The following is a 19,517-nucleotide window of genomic DNA, read 5'->3' on the forward strand; positions in this document are numbered from 1 at the left end:
GGGCTGGCTGCTAGGTTGGATTGGATGATCTTGGAGGTCTCTTCCAACCTGGTTGATTCTATGATTCTATGACTAAGAAGGCCTGACTCAGATGCACTATGAGCAAATGATCAAGCTGCTTCCTTCTGAGGCAGGTGGAACAGTAAAATCCCCTCTGGCAGGTGGAAGTGGTTAGAAAGTTGGTTTGTACCCTCCTGGAGAAGGGAGGACTCGTGGTTATGATAACCAGGTGCAAGCAGAAAGCACTTGCTGCTCTTGTGGAAGAGCAAGTAGAGGCCAACCTCTCTCTTCCTTTCTACTGCTTTGGTTCCACTCAGGGCAGTTTTTGGCAAATGTGAGGCTTTGCTGCCATAAGAGAATCTCTTCTGCCCTTTCCTACCTTGGAGCAGCAGTTTTCCAGAGTCTGTCCCAGCACAGAGGCTGGTACAGGCTGGCGTCTGCCATGGAGGCACTTGTGGAAAAGCTGGGAAGGCAGCGTTGGAGGTTTCCAAAGCTGTGGAGGCCAGATCTTAAAAATGCATGTCCCAGCTGCAATCCACCCACCATCTGTCTCCAGTTCCAGCAGTCATTGTTCTTGATTGCAGTGCCATTTGCTGTGCCCCTGTTCAGTCTCATTTCTGTGGCTGCTCATTATCCAGGACAGCTGGCTGTCTTCTCTTTGGCAGCTCCTCAGGCTGTGGAATAGACCTCTCCTATTTTCTGCTGCTGGAGCATTGTGCCTCGTGTGCTTGCTGCTGTGAGAGTATTGGGAGCCAGTGCATTGAGGGATGGGATGTACTGAACTGAAGCAGAACAGATTAATTTCAGTGCAGGCCAAGAAAACATGGGGGCAAAATAAATGGGTCCATTTCAAGCTCAGGTGCTCTTGGGACCAGAATAGATGGTATTAACAAGTTCTTTGTTTAGGTCTCATAAGCAAAAGAGCTGTGAGTTCAGCTGAGCAAAAACTCTGCAAGGATAAATAAATGCAAACCACATGGATCCACAGAAGATTTCAGTTGGTTTTGTTGTCTGAGGAGTATTCTGCCTCCTGCCTTGGGCAGAGTGCTGCTGGCAGGAGATGCATTGTGTCATGCTAGACAGAGACTTGCAAGCCCAGGCAAGCAGAGAGGGTGTTCCTTGAGGGGCAAGGGAGGACAGAGAGGCACCCTGTTAATTGGGTTGGTTTTACGTTTCCCCCCTGACTGCTGGACAAACTTTTCTGTCCCTTGCATTCAGGCAGGGCTAATGGGAGGGAAGACAAAGGTGTGGAAGATCTAACTTAGAGTGCATTAAATATTTGGGCTGGTGCTCCTACGTGAATGTACTCTATCAGAAGTTTGCTACTATCAGGACGGTGGAACACTGGAACGGGTTTCCCAGGGGAGTGGTGGAGGTCGAATCCCTGCAGGCTCGATGGGACTCGAGCAGGCTGATTTAGATGGGGATGTCTGTGCTTGCAGCAGGGGGGTTGGACTAGGTGATCTCTAGAGGTCCCTTCTAACCCAATGCGTTCTGTGGTTCTGTGACTTCATCTGAATGCTGAAATGGGAGAGGAGAAAAAGGGCTGGGGAGGAGGGAGAGACAGACCCCTTATGCTTTTCTCTTTCATAGTCCTCCTCACTGTCTACTTGGAGAGAAAGGCAAGAAAGCAGGAAGCAAGCCGGAGTCAAAGGGACATCCTAGCTTTCAGATGCATCTCTTCGGAGAAGTCGTGCTAAGGAGGCTCACACTCCCGTCTGTGGCTTTTCAAGTGCTGTTTGTAGTGCAGCGGCTGTTGAAATTCCTCAGGGATTCCCTTTGTAATGTGTAATTAGGCTGCAGTTTGGTGCTCGTTGCAGCTGCTGGTTCGAACGATCTCGGTAGAGTTAAAGCTGTCGCTGGCCCAAACGTGTTTATGCAGATGGAGAGCTTGAAGTTAGTGTAAAGAACAACTTAGCACTAACACATCAGGTGCTTAAAAATCCTCTACTTGGTACCTCCGAACTTGAATTCTACTTTCTCATACCCTCAGGTCTTTGAAGCATAATTCCAGCTGTCCATTACCTCTCCTGAGATCTCAGAGGTGTCTCATTAAAGCTGATGTTAAAGCCTATTAAACACACGAATGCAGCTTCTAATGATGCATCTCATTTAGCTGAGTTGTTGCCAGGAATTGCCAGGGTTCATGTCTGCTCTGATTCCTCAATGGCATGGATAGAGAAAGCCACCTGGAGAAATGCAGGATAATACCACTACCTGTGCTGGGAGACAAAAGGCAACGAGTCTTGGAAGGGCTACTGACTCCCAGGGTCACACCAACCTTGTCACCTTCTCATCCTGCCACCTCCTCTCTCTTCCTCCCTCCTGCAAAGTGCAGGCTCAGCTCCCTGAGCTTGCAAATGGGAGGCATCTGTCCTTGGGCTCACAGTGTTTCTCCAGCTACTCAATTATTCATCACCACAATATCCCTTATGTCAAGCATCTCAGCTGCCCGGGAAGCATGGGGATCTGTTTGATCAGTGGAGTCAGGAAGTTATCACTGCCCTGCCACTCTTTCTGTGTGAAGTTGTTCTGTCAAAGAACTTCAGCATCCAGAGGTGTTACTTACCTCCTCTGAGCTCCACACCAGCTGCTCTGCTGCCAGAAGGTCAGAAAGGTGCACAGTGGGAAACCAGAAAGGAAAGCTGAAGTTGTCCATGGATCCTGCATCAGAGCTGGTGCTGTACCTCTGGATCTGTGATGCTGCTGCAGCACAAGTATAATGCCTATGAGGAGCACCTGCTGGGAAAAACACATAAGTATTTAGCTTCCTTGGAAGATACCTGGGAGCTCTTAAGTCTTTGGGGCACAACTGCTTTCCTGGGAGTGTTGTGCCTGTCTTTGGCATGTTGCTTAAAATGTGCTCCTTAGTGTCTCTATGACAAGGCCACACCTTGAGTGCTGTGTCCAGTTCTGGGCTCCTCAATTGAAGAGAGATGTTGAGATGCTGGAAGGTGTCCAGAGAAGGGCAGCAAGGCTGGGGAGGGGCCTGGAGCACAGCCCTGTGAGGAGAGGCTGAGGGAGCTGGGGGTGTGCAGCCTGCAGAAGAGGAGGCTCAGGGCAGACCTCATTGCTGGCTACAACTACCTGAAGGGAGGCTGTAGCCAGGTGGGGTTGGGCTCTGCTGCCAGGCAAGCAGCAGCAGAACAAGGGGACACAGTCTCAAGCTGTGACAGGGGAGGTCTAGGCTGGATGTTCGGAGGAAGTTGTTGTCAGAGAGAGTGATTGGCATTGGAATGGGCTGCCCAGGGAGGTGGTGGAGTCGCTGTCCCTGGAGGTGTTGAAGCCAAGCCTGGCTGGGGCACTTAGTGCCATGGTCTGGTTGATTGTCTAGGGCTGGGTGCCAGGTTGGACTGGCTGAGCTTGGAGGTCTCTTCCAACCTGGCTGATTCTATGACATGATTAGGTTCTGTGCTCTCCTCCACCCTTCCTTCTGTCCCAGGATGCAGAGTGAAAGAAACAAAGTGATGGTGTATCTGACAGACTGTCATTTTGTCTCAGTAAATTGATAACAGATTGTTGCTAATGAGCATAGCTAGGGTCAGGCTCACTCTTATTTATTCTCTGCTAGGATAGCATGATTATGGGAGACCAGCTCTTATTTAAATGAAATAATAGACTCTGAGGTGACTTTAATGTGGCCTTTTAGTATCTGAAGGGGGCTTACAAAAAGGCTGAGGAGGGACATTTTGGGCTGTCGGGGAGTGACAGGACTGGGGGGAATGGAGCAAAGCTGGAGGTAGGGAGAGTCAGGCTGACCGTGAGGAGGAAGTTGTTGAGCATGAGAGTGGTGAGAGGCTGGAATGGGTTGCCCAGGGAGGTGGTTGAGGCCCCATGGCTGGAGGTGTTTGAGGCCAGGCTGGCTGAGGCTGTGGGCAGCCTGTTCTAGGGTAGGGTGTCCCTGGGCATGGCAGGGGGGTTGGAACTGGCTGCTCCTTGTGGTCCCTTCCAAGCCTGACTCGTTCTGTGTTTCTATGATTCTAATAGCTGGAGATGTTCCCCTCCCCTTCCCGTTCAAACACAGTATTGTGTTCAGCAGCACCAGTGTCTCACAAACGGTACAAGTGCTTTGAGCACACGGGAATCAAAAGCTCTTGGCAGACTGCCATGCTGCCAACAAATCCTGTCCTTGGACCCTAGCCGGGAGCAACCAAACCTTTGTTTGAGTAAAACACTGCATACTCAGGAAGAAATACCAAAGCTCTAGTCCTAGTTCCCACCTTGATCACACTTCCAGCAAGTCGCTTCCACTTCTTTGCCTTGGGTTGCCTGACATGTAAGAAGGGAAAGAGAGCTTTTACTGAGCAGGGGGAGATACTTGTGATGTTCAAATCTTTACTGCTTTTTGGCATCTCCCTGGCCTGATGTGACCCCCATAGGAATGGGAGGCAGCAGCAGGGTTCCTGAGTGGTGGGCTGAGGAACGGCTCCCACACGACCTGTGCCCAGGTTTCTGCTCTGTTGCAGCTCACTCAGGCTGGCTTAGCAGCTGTCCCCAAGCTTCATGTTAATCAGGAGGTGGTGGTGCCCCTCCTTTCCCCAACAGAGCCTGTCTGGGGAGGGTGGGGAGTTATTGCAAGCAGACAGCCCTGACATCTGTTCCTGTCCTTGGCTTTTGTTGCCCTTTGACCACATGGAGCAGAGAAGCGTTCAGATGCAGCTGCTACTTGTGTCATTAGCGCCCAGACTTCCTAGGAGAAAAGTGCTGCCTTTGTGACAGCTGAAATCCAATTCGGAGGAAGCTTTTTGCTTTGGCGTGTAGGAAAGCAAGAGGAGAGCGAGTTAAGGGGGAGGGAAAGGCAGCACTCATTGTGCTATTCGTGGAATTCTGTTGGGAAGGCCCGAGCCACTCAAGAGGATGATGTGCAAGCTGCAGACATGTCTGTTGCAGCACGGCAAATACTGTTCAGGGGGCTGAGGGTGCAGAGCTGGTGGGCAAGAAAGCAACACAGCATGAGGGGACTGGGTGCTAGGTTGGACTGGATGATCTTGGAGGTCTCTTCCAACCTGGTCCATTCTATGATTCTGTGACTGTGTGGCATGCTTCTTCCCAGGACACTTTAGCTCCCACTGGCCAGTTTTGTGCTTTGCAGCTTGCTGGTGGCACTTGCAGCTTTAGGCAAGTGTGAGTTTCTCCACGAAGTGCTGCCATTGCAGATGTTGGAACAGGAGGGTACTTGAGACCTGCTTGCCCTTCACTCGTGCACGTGATCCTTTCTTGGTCTTCTCAGTGCATTTGCCAGTGTTTCTCTGGAGAAGGAAAAGGTTGTTATTCCCACTCTGCAGCTAAGGCACTGGCATGCAGGGAGCCTGATGTGCCTAATTCTAGGACATGAGGAAATGGGATGAAGCTGCATCAGAGCAAGTTCAGATTGGACGTTAAGAAAAGGCTCTTCACTCAGAGGGTGATTGGTCACTGGGACAGGGTCTCCAGAGAAGTGGTTATGGCAGCAAGCTTGTCATAGTGCCAAAAGCATCTAGAAAATGCTCTTGGTCATTATGGTTTCATTTGAGGTAGCCCTGTATGGAACTGGAGTCAGTGATCCTTATGGGTCTCTTCCAGCTCGTGCTATTCTGTGATTAGGTGCCCTGTCGCTTGCCCTGTTGCTCTTGGGTCTTGATGTGGAGTTATGTTTGGGAGGTGGTTCTTGCTCTTCACCTGTGTCTGCTGAAAATGCCCCAGTTTCTTTTTAAGTACTGTGATAGTTGTGTGTGATGGCTGGAGGAGTGTTCATTGTCCCCTGCAAGTCACAGAATCATAGAATCAGTCAGGGTTGGAAGGGACCACAAGGAGCAGCCAGTCCCAATCCCCCTGCCATGGCCAGGGACACCCTACCCTAGAGCAGGCTGCCCACAGCCTCAGCCAGCCTGCCCCTAAACACCTCCAGCCATGGGGCCTCAACCACCTCCCTGGGCAACCTATTCCAGCCTCTCACCACTCTCATGCTCAACAACTTCCTCCTCACCTCCAGACTGACTCTCCCCACCTCCAGCTTTGCTTCATTCCCCCCAGTTCTGTCACTCCCTGACACCCTAAAATGTCCCTCCCCAGCCTTTTTGGAGGCCACCTCCAGATGCTGGAAGGCCACAAGAAGGTCACCTGGGAGCCTCCTCTTGTGCAGCCTGCACAGCCCCAACTCTTTCAGTCTGTGTTCAACTGTGTTGAGTGCAGAGCAGAGCCTGCTTCCTGAGCAGCAGGCTACAAATGCGCATGGCTTGAGGCGAGAGATACCCAGTGGTAAACTTCCCCCGGATGCTGCAGCAGGAAAGAAGCTGCGCTTAGGACAATGCCTGCTGTCAGTGCAAGAGGGTAAGCAGTGGAGCAGTAATGGAGCATGTAAAAGACTCTAAGAGACTTCACATAACAGTCAGCGTGTTGAGGTGGGACCATGCCCACCCCTTTATAGGTGAAGCTGCCGGTGGAAACGCTGAAGGCATCCCATTCTCACAGCTAAATCTTGCTTATGAAGTTTGATTACAAAACATCCCAGACCACCAAAAGCTGACTTCTGAACGGCATGCTGTTGCCTTTGCACAGCGTGATTAACGTTTCCTCCTGCCCTGCTGTTCTCCCAGTGAAATCGCCTTGCGTCACAGCGCTGAAGCCTAAGTAGATTTCCAACTCTCCCTCAGCAGCAGCAGTTTTTAATCCACAGAGAGCGTTTTGGAAGCCAGGGAAATAAGCTCTTTATGCTTTGTGATTGCAAAGCTCATGCTGGCTCATGCATCAGGCAAATCAGGAGCACGTTACAATGTCTGGAGAGTCATGGCAACATCCAAAGAAATTCCTCCTCAAGAGACAGCTGAGAAATGTATTTAGCCCAACCTAAGAGGAAGCAGAGTAGAGCCTGGCTGAAACAGAAAGGCTGCTGAGAATGAGTTGGCCATCACAGTCCTGTGGGGGCTTGACCTCTTGTCCCTCTCAAGGGTGCAGCCAAGCATCTTGCATCTCTTCTCTTAGCATTTGTGGGTTCGCAGGAGGGGATGGGGCAATACATCTCTCGGCATAACTTGCCAATTTGGGGCTGCCATTTCCTAGGAAATTCCTAGGTCTTTTAGAGTGTTAAACTGAAAGGTGGACAACTGTCCTCAGCAGGAGCTTCTTTCACTCAAAATGCAGCAGAGTGGAATGCCAAGAGATGCCTTTTCCTTTTTTCTTTCTGTGATGTGACTCTGCTTCTCCTATGTTTACTCTCCAGTCAGTTCTCCTTGTCCTGGTTCAAGTCTGAAGTGGGGTCCTTGAGTGAGGTCCTTTTATAACCCTGTATCCCTGCTTCAGAGCCACTTCAAGCTCTCTGGCTGCACTGAAGCTGCTGATTTCTTAGTACTTGCATGCTCTCCTGGAAGAAAATCCATAGTTCCTAAATCTTTGATCAGTTCTTCCAGTTGGGTTGTTTGCAAACAGGCCAGGCCCACACTCTGGGACCTGTTTTTCTTGACCATTGCAACTGGAGGCTGAGTCTGTTTGCACACAGGAACCTGCTTAGGGTGCAGGATTTTGTTTCTTTGACTTAATGGAGCAAAGCTGGGGATGGGTAGTTTCAGCCTGGAGGTGAGGAGGAAGTTCTTCACCATAAGAGTGGTGAGAGGCTGGAATGGGTTGCCCAGGGAGGTGGTTGAGGCCCCATGGCTGGAGGTGTTTAAGGCCAGGCTGGCTGAGGCTGTGTGCAGCCTGCTCTAGGCTAGGGTGTCCCTGGGCATGGCAAGGGGGTTGGAACTGGCTGCTCCTTGCGGTCCCTTCCAACCCTGACTGATTCTGTGATTCTAACTCTGTTGTTCCAGTGAGTTCTTTGGTGACCAGAAACACACTCGCACATGGGTACCCAGCTCCAGGTACAGCTTCAGTACTTTATTATAGCTTAAACACTAAAACCACAAGGAGAAAGGTATAGTGGAAAGCACAGTACCTCTGGCTCACCTGCCACAGCCATAGAGGGAAGGCTATATGGGAGAAACTGCAATGCTGAATAAGGTAGGACAAAAATCCTGAGTAGCTCTATTGGTCAAAGGGCAGGCTACACTCACCCTATCCCACTGGCCAGCAAAGCTCCTGAGATGTGTAGATAGCAGAGCTGCTGTCTCGAAAGGTAGGCATCCCACTGTGGGCCAGCAGCTGTTAGGCTGGTGGGCCTGGTGATGCTCACAGCTCGGCCACCTACGCCCAGGGTTCAGATGTGTTCAAAATGTGCAGTGTGGCTGGCAGGTCCCAGAAGGCTGCACCAAGCAGAACCGAGCTCCTCCCTTCTGTCTCAGTTTGTTACACCAGGACTTCCCCTACTGCCCGTGCGTGTTGTTGGCCTCGGGGGTTGCGCCACCCCCTAGCGAGGGCAGCCTTTGTCATCTTCAGCTCCCTCTGCAGCTGGTTGTCCTCTGCAGAGCCTTTCAGGGTCACTGCTGGCTCCACATACTGTTCAGCCAACACCACATTCCAGCCTCTGGTTACAGGCATGGTACTTGCAGGCTCTGTTTGCCTTAGATTCATCACTTGAGAGCTCGCTGACCCTTTTCTTCTCAGATCTTATCTCTGGTTAACCTGGTGCTACAAAGGGGGGATTAATTAATGCCAGATGATATTCCAACACCACATTCCAGCCTCTGGCTACAGGGATGCTACTTGCGGGCTCTGTTTGCCTTAGATTTCCTCTGATTTCCTTAGATTGGTTGGACAGGGCTGGGTGCTAGGTTGGACTGGATGATCTTGGAGGTCTCTTCCAAGCTGGTTGATTCTATGGCTCTGTGATTCTATGACAGGCTGTCACATCCTGGTCTATGACTTGCACATCGATAGTTTGCAGCAGCAGCAAAAAGGACCTGATACAGGTGGTCCTCCAGCCAGGAAGTCCCATTCTGTGTGTACTGTAGTGAGGACACACCCAGGTATCTTTTACCAGGTTTGAAGGAGCAAGTCTGTGTCACTGTTCCTCTTCTGGATATTCTGTTAAGCTTCTTTGTCAGTTGCTGTTCTGCCCACATGCATTCCTTTGCTTTCCTGCTTCATCTGCACTTGCAGTATATTAGGGTGTTAACATTCTAGGCAACCTTTGGAGAACTGAGTGTAAGAGACACAGGTCACACTGCAGTGAGCTAAAGAGAACTTGCCAATAGCAGCCATGCTGTGTAATTTGCTGTCATCCCACACAAGAGTGAGTTTTTGTTACTAGAATTCCAGGCCAGAAGCAGTGAGCAGTAGAAGGACTAAGCCATACTGGCAGCACTGTCTGTGCTGTGGGAAACCCCTGTCCTGAATGTTTGAATCATAGAATCAACCAGGCTGGAAGAGACCTCCAAGCTCAGCCAGCCCAACCTAGCACCCAGCCCTAGACAATCAACCAGACCATGGCACTAAGTGCCCCAGCCAGGCTTGGCTTCAACACCTCCAGGCACAGCGACTCCACCACCTCCCTGGGCAGCCCATTCCAATGCCAATCACTCTCTCTGACAACAACTTCCTCCTAACATCCACCCTAGACCTCCTCTGCCACAACTTGAGACTGTGTCCCCTTGTTCTGTTGCTGCTTGCCTGGCGGAAGAGACCAACCCCACCTGGCTACAACCTCCCTTCAGGGAGTTGTAGAGAGCAATGAGCTCTGCCCTGAGCCTCCTCTTCTGCAGGCTGCACACCCCCAGCTCCCTCAGCCTCTCCTCACAGGACTCTGCTCCAGGCCCCTCCCCAGCCTTGCTGCCCTTCTCTGGACACCTTCCAGCACCTCAACATCTCTCTTCAATTGAGGAACCCAGAACTGGACACAGGACTCAAGGGGTGACCTGAGCAGTACTGAGCACAGGGGCAGAAGAACCTCCCTTGTCCTGCTGCCCACACTGCTCCTGAGCCAGCCCAGGATGCCATTGGCTCTGCTGCCCACCTGGGCACACTGCTGGCTCATCTGCAGCTCCTCTCTACCAGTACCCCCAGGTCTCTTTCTGCCTGGCTGCTCTCAGTCACTCTGTCCCCAGCCTGTTGTGCTGCTTGGGGTTGTTGTGGCCAAAGTGTAGAACCCTGCACTGGGCCTTGTTCAGTCTCATCCCATTGGCCTCTGCCCACCCACCCAGCCTGGCCAGGTCCCTCTGCAGGGATCTCCTACCCTCCAACAGCTCCACACCTGTTCCAAGCTTGGTGTCATCTGCAAACTTACTGATGCTGGACTCAATCCCCTGCTCCAGATCATCAATAAAGATATTGAACAGGACTGTGCCCAGCACTGATCCCTGGGGCACACCACCAGTGCCAGCTGCCAGCTGTATGTGGCACCATTCACCACCACTCTCTGGGCCCAGCCCTTCAGCCAGTTCTAGACCCATATCAGAGTTTGTAGCTGAGCTAATGCTTCCTGCACCCCTGCAAGCTTTAATCAGGGAGTAAAGTCTGTGATCTGCTTTGGGGCTCTCTTCTCTCACTTCTATGGGTGAAAGTATGGATCTTGGTTTATAAAAAATGTGTTGTGGGAAACTGAAACTCTTCTGAAGTTGCTGACTCTGTAGGTCTGGGATTTTACCCACTGGTTTCCTGAAGTGATGTTCCTTAGCTCTCCCCTCTAGTTTTGTCATTGATGCTCTCATGTTTCATACCTAAGATCAATTCAACTCACAAAATAATGCTGAGCTGTTACTTTGATGTTTCCTGGCTTGTCTCCTGCATCAGTCAGATGTTGCTTTTCATTGCTGTCTTTTCTGGTGAGCTTTAACATTGCAGAGGATTTTCCTGGCACTTGAGACGTGGCCAACTGGCACATGTATTAGTACAGACCATTTTCTGCATGCTTTCGTGAGGCTGCCTAGATTGGCTTCAGGGGCCAAACACTGCTGAGGCCAGGACAAAGCCTTTGGGAAGAGGCTCATGGAATCATAGCATGCTCTCAGTTGGAAAGGACCTTTAAAGGTCATCTAGCTCAACCTCCCTGCAGTGGACAGGGATATCTTCACCTGGATCAGGTTGCTTAGAGCCCTGTCCAACCTGACCTTGAAGGTTTCCAGAGATGGGTCATCCATCACCTCTCTGGGTAACCTGTGCCTGGTTTTTCATCACCCTCAGTGTAAATAATGTGTCCCTTCTATCCAGCCTAAAACTACCCTCTTTTAGTTTAAAACCATAACCCTTTGTCCTGTCACAACAGGCCTTGCTAAAAAGTGTGTCCCTGTACTTCTTGTGCTGAGGGCTTCAGAGCAGGACACAGTAGTCCAGGTGGGGTCCCACCAGAGTGGAGCAGAGGGGCAGAATTACTCCCCTTGGTTTTACAGTGTGTAAAGGCAGAGGTCTGAGGAAATATTCTTTGCCAGTCTGACTCCTTTCCTGAAGCACTCCCGTTAGCAGCTGGGATCCTGGGTGCTTTCCACTTGGATTTATTGAGCCAAGAGCCTCTGCTGCAGTGAGCCTCCTCCTGCATCCTACAGAGAGGAGACATCTCTGCAAAGAATACCTTGGTGTTACAGTGTGTAACTCAGCCCCCAAAGAGGAAAGGACTGAGATCAAGACTGGCTACTGGGGCAGACAGTCTGTTACTGGACTGGGGCTAGCAGAGGGAGAGGTGATTTGGCCATTTCCTGCAGTCCTTTAACACAATCCTTGATTGCAAGCAATTATCAGAATTCCCTGTGCTGCTTCTCATCTTTTTCCCCCATCCTCCTAGAAGCAAATCTTTGGCAGTGTGTTCACAGGGGAAAGGAAGTAATCCTACTGGATTAAATGTAGGTGGTGTTTTAAGGGAAGATATGGTTAAGTTAGCTACTGGTTTGTCACTGGCATCCATCCTTGGACAGATGTCTTGTCCAAAGCAGTGGGTGGTCATATATGGACATTGGAACAACCAGACTAGGTCAGACCAAAGCTCTTCCTAACCTGACATGCTGGCTCAGATGATGATTGGGTGTGATACCTAGAGAAGAGTACAAGAACAAGGCAAGGATCTAGGACACTGCATGCTCAGAGGTTGGAACTATTTGCTGAAATCAGATTTCTTTAGCAGCTCCCAGCAGACTTCTCTGTGTTCATCCTTATCATGAGAAAAGATGTTTCAGTGTCTGCTCAGTAATAGAGGGGTCTGGAGTATCCAGTCTGTGCTGGGGTACTCACAGAAGTGGTCTTATCTCCAGCCTGCAGGGAGCTGCTGTGTTAAGCTGCTCAGCATAGCGATGCAGGAAAGGTTTTGGTGACACACACCATGGAAACTAATAGTCAGAAGTAGGCAGAGAAAGTTAGTGATAGAAACTTGAATGTTACAGCATGATAGTAAGGGAACCTAGAAGCTCCTAGATGCTAGGAAGAAGTTCTTTAGATGTACAGTGTCCAGTTCTGGGCTCCCCCATTCAAGAGAGATGTTGAGGTGCTGGAAGGTGTCCAGAGAAGGGCAGCAAGGCTGGTGAGGGGCCTGGAGCACAGTCCCATGAGGAGAAGCTGAGGGAGCTGGGGGTGTGCAGCCTGCAGAAGAGGAGGCTCAGGGCAGACCTCATTGCTGTCTGCAACTACCTGAAGGGAGGCTGTAGCCAGGTGGAGTTGGGCTCTGCTGCCAGGCAAGCAGCAACAGAAGAAGGGGACACAGTCTCAAGCTGTGCCAGGACAGGTCTAGGCTGGATGTTAGGAGGAAGTTGTTGTCAGAGAGAGTGATTGGCATTGGAATGGGCTGCCCAGGGAGGTGGTGGAGTCACCGTGCCTGGAGGTGTTGAATCCAAGCCTGGCTGAGGCACTTAGTGCCATGGTCTGGGTGCTAGGTTGGATTGTATGAGCTTGGAGGTCTCTTCCGACCTGCTTGATTCTATGATTTGATTCTATGTTAGGAAGAAGTTCTTTACAGTGAGGGTGGTGAAACACTGCAACGGGTAACCCAGGGAGGTTGTGGCTGCTCCCTCCCTGGAGGTGTTCAAGGCCAGGTTGGATGAGACCATGAGCAACCTGTTCTAGAGGGAGATGTCCCTGCCTATGGCAGGGGGTTGGAACTGGATGAGCTTTGAGGTCCCTTCCAACCTAAACTATTGCATGTTTCTATGAAGTTAGTGGTTGGAGGGATGGAACTCTTCTGTGTCTGGTAGGACTTCCCTCGAGCCTCTGCTCTGAACAGCCACCAGACATAATCTGCTGGTGTCACTGCCATCTGCCTCTCCAGTCCAGGCTTACTGGAACCATATCAGTGCAGTGGAGCTTTTCCATCGAGTTTCTTTCTGGAAAGTGAGGGCATGGTTCAGTGTCCTGGTGAGACTGCCACTTCCAGCTCCATGTGAAAGATGGATAAATGAAGTGGATAACACAACTGACTCATAGAGTCTTCTAGAATCCGAACTGTCTCACCAGATGTTCTGTTCTCTGAGCCAAAGTACCCAGGAGTTGAATACAACCCAGAAACATTCAAATTCTACCTCACCAGGGACCTGCCTTCAAAGCTCCTGATTGATGCAATACAAACTAAATAGAAAGTTACTCCTTGGGTTTGGATTTTGAGTCTTGGGTATCTGCTGCTTTCATGAAGCAGCTACAGTCTGGTTAGCTTTTCTCCCTGCCTCTCTTAGCTTCTGCGCTGTTATCTTCCTCTATGGAAAGTGGAAATGAGACAGCAGAATCATAGAATCAGTCAGGGTTGGAAGGGACCAACCCCTCTGCCATGGTCAGGGACACCCTACCCCAGAGCAGGCTGCCCACAGCCTCAGCCAGCCTGGTCTTAAACACCTCCAGCTATGGGGCGTCAACCCCCTCCCTGGGCAACCCATTCCAGCCTCTCACCACTCTCATGCTCAACAACTTCCTCCTCACAGCCACTCTGAATTTCCCCACCTCCAGCTTTGCTCCATTCCCCCCAGTCCTGCTACTCCCTGACAGCCTAAAAAGTCCCTCCCCAGCTTTTTTGGAGCCCCCTTCAGATGCTGGAAGGCCACAAGAAGGTCACCTGGGAGCCTCCTCTTGTGCAGACTGCACAGCCCCAACTCTTTCAGTCTGTGCTCACAGCAGAGCTGCTGCAGCCCTCTGAGCATCCTCCTGGCCCTGCTCTGGATACTCACTCCAAGGCAATCTTCTAAGTACTTCCTCAACATGCAGATACACATGAGAGCTCCTGTTGAGCTTCTCATCCACCAGCACCCCCAAGTCCCTCTCCTCAGGGCTGCTCTCCAGCCAGGCACTGCCCAGCCTGGATTTCTGCTTGGCATTGCCTCAACCCAGCTGCAGGAGCTTTGAGTCCCTCTGTGTAGGGTTTACAGGGTGATTTTGCAGGCAGGGTGTACTGTAAGCATGAATCACAGTCCCTTTAGGACACTTGGGTACCATATTCCGTGGGTCTTTCATCTGACTCAGAACAGGCTGCAGGTTTCTGTTTTTAATGTGATTTACTCCCCAGGTGAGTGTTTGCTGACTGCTGCTGCTGTTCTTAGGCTCCGATCTGCGACCCCCTTGGTGAACCAGGCCAGCTCATGCACCTTTGTACAAGCCTGGTTTCAGATCTGGCTTGGCTCCTCTCTTCTAGCTCAGCGAGTGACTGACACACTCACTTAGCAGAGCTTCCTCCCAAGACAAGCCGTGGGCTGTGCCAACGTGCCACGAGGAGTTCACTGCCTGTTCAGCCGCACACTGAAGGCAGATTCTGCAGCACCCCGGAGCCAGGGGTGAGATGAGGACAGCAGCAGCCATGATTCAGAGCTGCTTTGCATTTTGGTCTCACTAATAGATCGTGCTGAAGATTTTTCTTCACAGTGAACCAAGATACAAATCAGATCCTGCTTTGATAGCAGCCTTCTGCTATTGCAATTACTTGAGAGAAAGTACTTAAAGTACCAGACCAGTCCAGCTTCTCTTCAGTTGAAATCCAGGTATGGCTGAGGCTATTGGCAGTTCAGTCCATAACACTTCATTAAAGGAATTCATACTGGAAGGTACACTGTTGGAAGACAGGCCTGTCTGTGTGCTGCTGGTTACCCCCAACACCTAGCATCACACAGAGAAACATATTTGCTCTCAAACCTTTATTTCTGGTGAGGTTTCCTCATCACTCCTGCTTCCAGAGGTGTCCTCAGCCTGGGGTTGGGCAGGGTAGGCTTCAGGGACTGTGACAGGGACTGTGAATGGCTGCAGAGGTGGGCACAAGCCAACCTCAGGAGGTTCAACAAGACCTGGAGAAGAGGAGGCTCCCAGGAGACCTTCTTGTGGCCTTCCAGGAGCTGAAGGGGGTCTCCAAAAAAGCTGAGGAGGAACTTTATAGGATGTCAGGGAGTGCCAGGACTGGGGGGAATGGAGCAAAGCTGGAGGTGAGGAGAGTCAGGATGGAGGTGAGGAGGAAGTTGTTGAGCATGAGAGTGGTGAGAGGCTGGAATGGGTTGCCCAGGGAGGTGGTTGAGGCCCCATGGCTGGAGGTGTTCAAGGCCAGGCTGGCTGAGGCTGTGGGCAGCCTGCTCTAGGGTAGGGTGTCCCTGGGCATGGCAGGGGGGTTAGAACTTGCTGCTCCTTGTGGTCCCTTCCGACCCTGACTGATTCTGTGATTCTATGACTCCCTGCTGGGAACAGGAGTGGCTGGGTGACAGCCTGGGCTTGCGATTTGACAGGGTTCTGCACATGCAAGGTGGTTGTGTCTTGGTGCATTACTCTAGCAGGTTAATCCACAAGAGGTTTTAGGTTTTTTTTTTTTTTTTTCTTCAATGCTTGTTTGCTTATTTGTTGTTTGAATCCAACACAAACTTTAAAATGGAAGAAGAAAAAGCTATAGCTAGAAGTGGTTTTCAGTTTAACGTTGGTGTTTGAAGTGTAAAGCCTGCTGCAGAGCAGCCTTTGCAGACAGCCCCAACTGATAACTGGCAAAGGCATTTCTAATTTAAAAAGCCTCCCTTCTCTTCCTATTAGCTATTCCTCTGTGCAAAGCAGCTGGTGTGACCTGGCCATTGTTGCTGTGAGACCTGAAGGAAGAAAGCAACCTACTTACCAAGTCCTCTGGGAGCTGTTACAGTGGAGCTCTAGAAATCAGTATTTATCTGAAGCTTACCCAGACCACCTGAGAGTATCTGATGAGTTAACCATCAGGTTTGGAAGATCAAAGAACTGAACTACAGGTCCATGGGACACAAGCTCTGGTCTCCTCAGCAGATGTGGTCTGTGTCATATGGGTTCCTATATGCAGCCTCCACCTCTGTATCTTCTTCCCCAGTCAGAGCAGGGAGTGGTGGTGAATGGTGCCCCATCCAGCTGGCAGCCAGGCACTACTGGTGTTCCCCAAGGATCTGTCCTGGGATATCTTTATTGATGATCTGGAGCAGGGGATTGATCAGTAGGTTTGCAGATGACACCAAGCTAGGAGCAGCTGTGGAGCTGTTGAAGGGTAGGAGAACCCTGCAGAGGAACCTGGCCAGGCTGGATGGGTGGGAAGAGGCCAATGGGATGAGACTGAACAAGGCCCAGTGCAGGGTTCTACACTTTGGCCACAACAACCCCAAGCAGCACTACAGGCTGGGGCCAGAGTGGCTGAGAGCGGCCAGACAGAGAGTGAGCTGGGGGTGCTGGTAGAGAGGAGCTGGAGATGAGCCAGCAGTGTGCCCAGGATGAGGCACTTAGTGCCATGGTCTGGTTGATTGGCCAGGGCTGGGTGCTAGGTTGGACTGGCTGAGGTTGGAGGTCTCTTCCAACCTGGTTGATTCTGTGATTCTGATATTCCTGTCACAGAGGACAGGGCAATAGAGAGCTGCAGAGGAGAGCAGCAGAAGACAAGGGTGCATCTTATCCCTCGGTACCAGACACAGTGTTCAACAGAGGGGTCACTGTTGTGGCATGGTATTAGCTGGCAGAGGTCGAGAGCTACCTGACCTAGCTCCACTCCAGTGCTGTGATGTATTCTGAAAACAAGAGTTTGCATAATTCAAGGGAAGAGGAAAATGGAGGTTATATAAAGTCTGAAGAGAGCAGTGGGCAGGGGTCCAGCCAGGGTCAGATGATTTGCTGCCTCCCTGCAGTGATACATCATTCGTGGCACTGCAGCTCACCAAGAACAAGAAGCATTACTGCATTTCCCTCAGGCAGAGGGGAGGAACACAAAGGCTTCACTGCCAGGGGCAAGCATTTCTGGGGCTTTGCTTTAAGGGATCAGGTCTGGCCATACCTGAAGTCAGGCTTGGGACTGCACTTTTCATAGCAAAGCTACTGTGTTTTTCCACAGTGGCCTCACAGAAAGCCATTTCCAGGCAATTTACAGACCTACTGCAGTCATCAAAATATGGAAGCAAGCAATGTGAGAGGAGCAGACAGAGAATGCTGGACCTCTGCTCACCTAGCAGCAGAGGGCTGCTTGCTCACACTGCTGCAGCTCAGTGACACCAGGGAAAGTGCAGCTCATTTATCTCCACCAGAAGCAGCTACAGGACTCACAAGATAATTTCAGCTGAATGAATCTTTGTTTAGGGACAGGTGAGGAACACTCTGTTGCCTTGACTAAAATCAGAACTTAGTTCCTCTGAGTTACTGGAGATACATCTTCACTGCACAGCAGCCACACAAGCTGTAAGGGTACCAGACACGGGCAGCTCTCACTCAGTGCCTGGAAACACTGCTGTAGCAGCACAGCTCTGCAGCTAACCTAATAAATGCTAGAGCTGAGCTAATGATCTCCAATGCAGCACTGCCCTGGCATGGCTGTACAGCTTCCCACTCCAGAATTAGCTTAGCTGGGACTCGTTTGGATATCTGCACTACCCTTCACGGTGTGGTGGGAACAGGCCCTGAGCAGCGCCTGGTGGAGGAGCAGTGCCTGCTTGCACCAGACTGCAGCACCACTCTGCTCTGAATGTACCGCAGGAGTGCAGGACTCTGGAGAGATGAAGTCACTTAACAGTCCTCTTGAAATTTTGTCTTTGACTTGAGTGAAGTTGTGGGCACCTTGGACCTCATTCTTGTCTCTTCTGAAAACAGGGCTCGATAGTGTATGATGCCTCTGAGCAAAACATTGACCAGTATGAGCCAAGTGTGGGGTTATTTTGTTGTCCTGCAAAGGAAGTACCAATGTCATACAACTACTAAAAGGTGCTCCTCTGACCCAGAGGGGGAGCAGACCTCTGTCTCTGTGATTTCGTTGCCTGAAACCAACTTAATAAAGAGTAGATATTGGAAAGTGTGGAAAAAGAAAGTGTGAAAAAGTGTGCCAAGTGCAGGGTTCTACATTTTGGCTACAACAACCCCAAGCAGCACTACAGGCTGGGGACAGAGTGGTTGTGAGCAGACAGGCAGAGAAGGAGCTGGGGGTGCTGGTAGAGAGGAGCTGAAGATGAGGCAGCAGTGTGCCCAGGTGGGCAGCAGAGCCAATGGCATCCTGGGCTGGCACAGGAGCAGTGTGGGCAGCAGGACAAGGGAGGTTCTTGTGCCCCTGTGCTCAGCACTGCTCAGGCCACCCCTTGAGTGCTGTGTCCAGTTCTGGGCTCCTCCGTTCAAGAGAGATGTTGAGGTGCTGGAAGGTGTCCAGAGAAGGGCAGCAAGGCTGGGGAGGGGCCTGGAGCAGAGCCCTGTGAGGAGAGGCTGAGGGAGCTGGGGGTGTGCAGCCTGCAGAAGAGGAGGCTCAGGGCAGACCTCATTGCTGTCTACAACTCCCTGAAGGGAGGCTGTAGCCAGGTGGGGTTGGGCTCTGCTGCCAGGCAAGCAGCAGCAGAACAAGGGGACACAGTCTCAAGCTGTGCTAGGGCAGGTCTAGGCTGGATATTAGGAGGAAGTTGTTGTCAGAGAGAGTGATTGGCATTGGAATGGGCTGCCCAGGGAGGTGGTGGAGTCGCTGTGCCTGGAGGTGTTGAAGCCAAGCCTGGCTGGGGCACTTAGTGCCATGGTCTGGTTGATTGGCCAGGGCTGGGTGCTAGGTTGGGCTGGCTGAGCTTGGAGATCTCTTCCAGCCTGGTTGATTCTATGGTTCTGTGAAAAACATTTGGGGATTCTCTCACTCAGGAGCTGGCAGATCAGGTAAGGCAGGCAAACTGGGAGCCCTGGCTCAGTGTCAGTTAAGTGACAAGAGAGATGAATGATCACAGATCCTGTAGCAGCTGGGTTTATGCAGGTTCAGGTCCAACAGGCTCTTAGTACAGGCCAATGCCTTGTGTGGAAAGGATCAGGTGAACGCTTTATGGCGACCCAGTGCAGCCAGCTGTACAAACACAGCCCACTTCTCTCGGCATGCAAGGAGTCTCAGTTTGTTGATTTCAAGATACTTTGAAAATCACTCTTGTCCTCAAGAGAGGTTGGCCTGAGGGTAAGAGATGGGGGATATGCCCTAGCCCCAAGATCTCATGTATCTTTTCCACTAATGCTTCCAAATGTGGCTTTTCTCTTCCCACAGTACTGGATAAATGAGTACACCTCCACCCTGGGCATCGGCGTCTTCCACTCTGGCATTGAGATCTACGGCAGAGGTATGAAGTGCTTCCTTTTCACTGCCTGCACAGCGTGGGGACAACTGTGTGGCTAGTCCCATAGAGAGAAGTGCTCCAAACACACAGCTTTTGGCAAGGCATGTTTTGAGCCAGATCACTTTTTGGAGTCCATTGTGGAGTCCTGCAGGAACTTGCGCAGGTTTGGCATGAGCCATGTAG

At 51.1% G+C, this 19,517-nt stretch overlaps 1 protein-coding gene across 4 annotated transcripts in view; it reads left to right on the top strand.

Annotated features, from left to right (window-relative positions):
- Positions 1–19,517, top strand: part of LOC135175723 (deubiquitinase DESI2-like) — a 51,231-nt gene that overhangs the window by 20,597 nt on the left and 11,117 nt on the right. For all 4 annotated transcript variants that reach the window (XM_064144046.1, XM_064144045.1, XM_064144048.1 and 1 more), the window contains one exon: positions 19,265–19,337. In XM_064144046.1, coding sequence (XP_064000116.1) covers positions 19,265–19,337 — 73 coding nt within the window. The remainder of the gene's footprint in view (positions 1–19,264; positions 19,338–19,517) is intronic.

Source organism: Pogoniulus pusillus, chromosome 1 (genome assembly GCF_015220805.1).
Source record: "Pogoniulus pusillus isolate bPogPus1 chromosome 1, bPogPus1.pri, whole genome shotgun sequence".
Classification (NCBI taxonomy): domain Eukaryota; kingdom Metazoa; phylum Chordata; class Aves; order Piciformes; family Lybiidae; genus Pogoniulus; species Pogoniulus pusillus.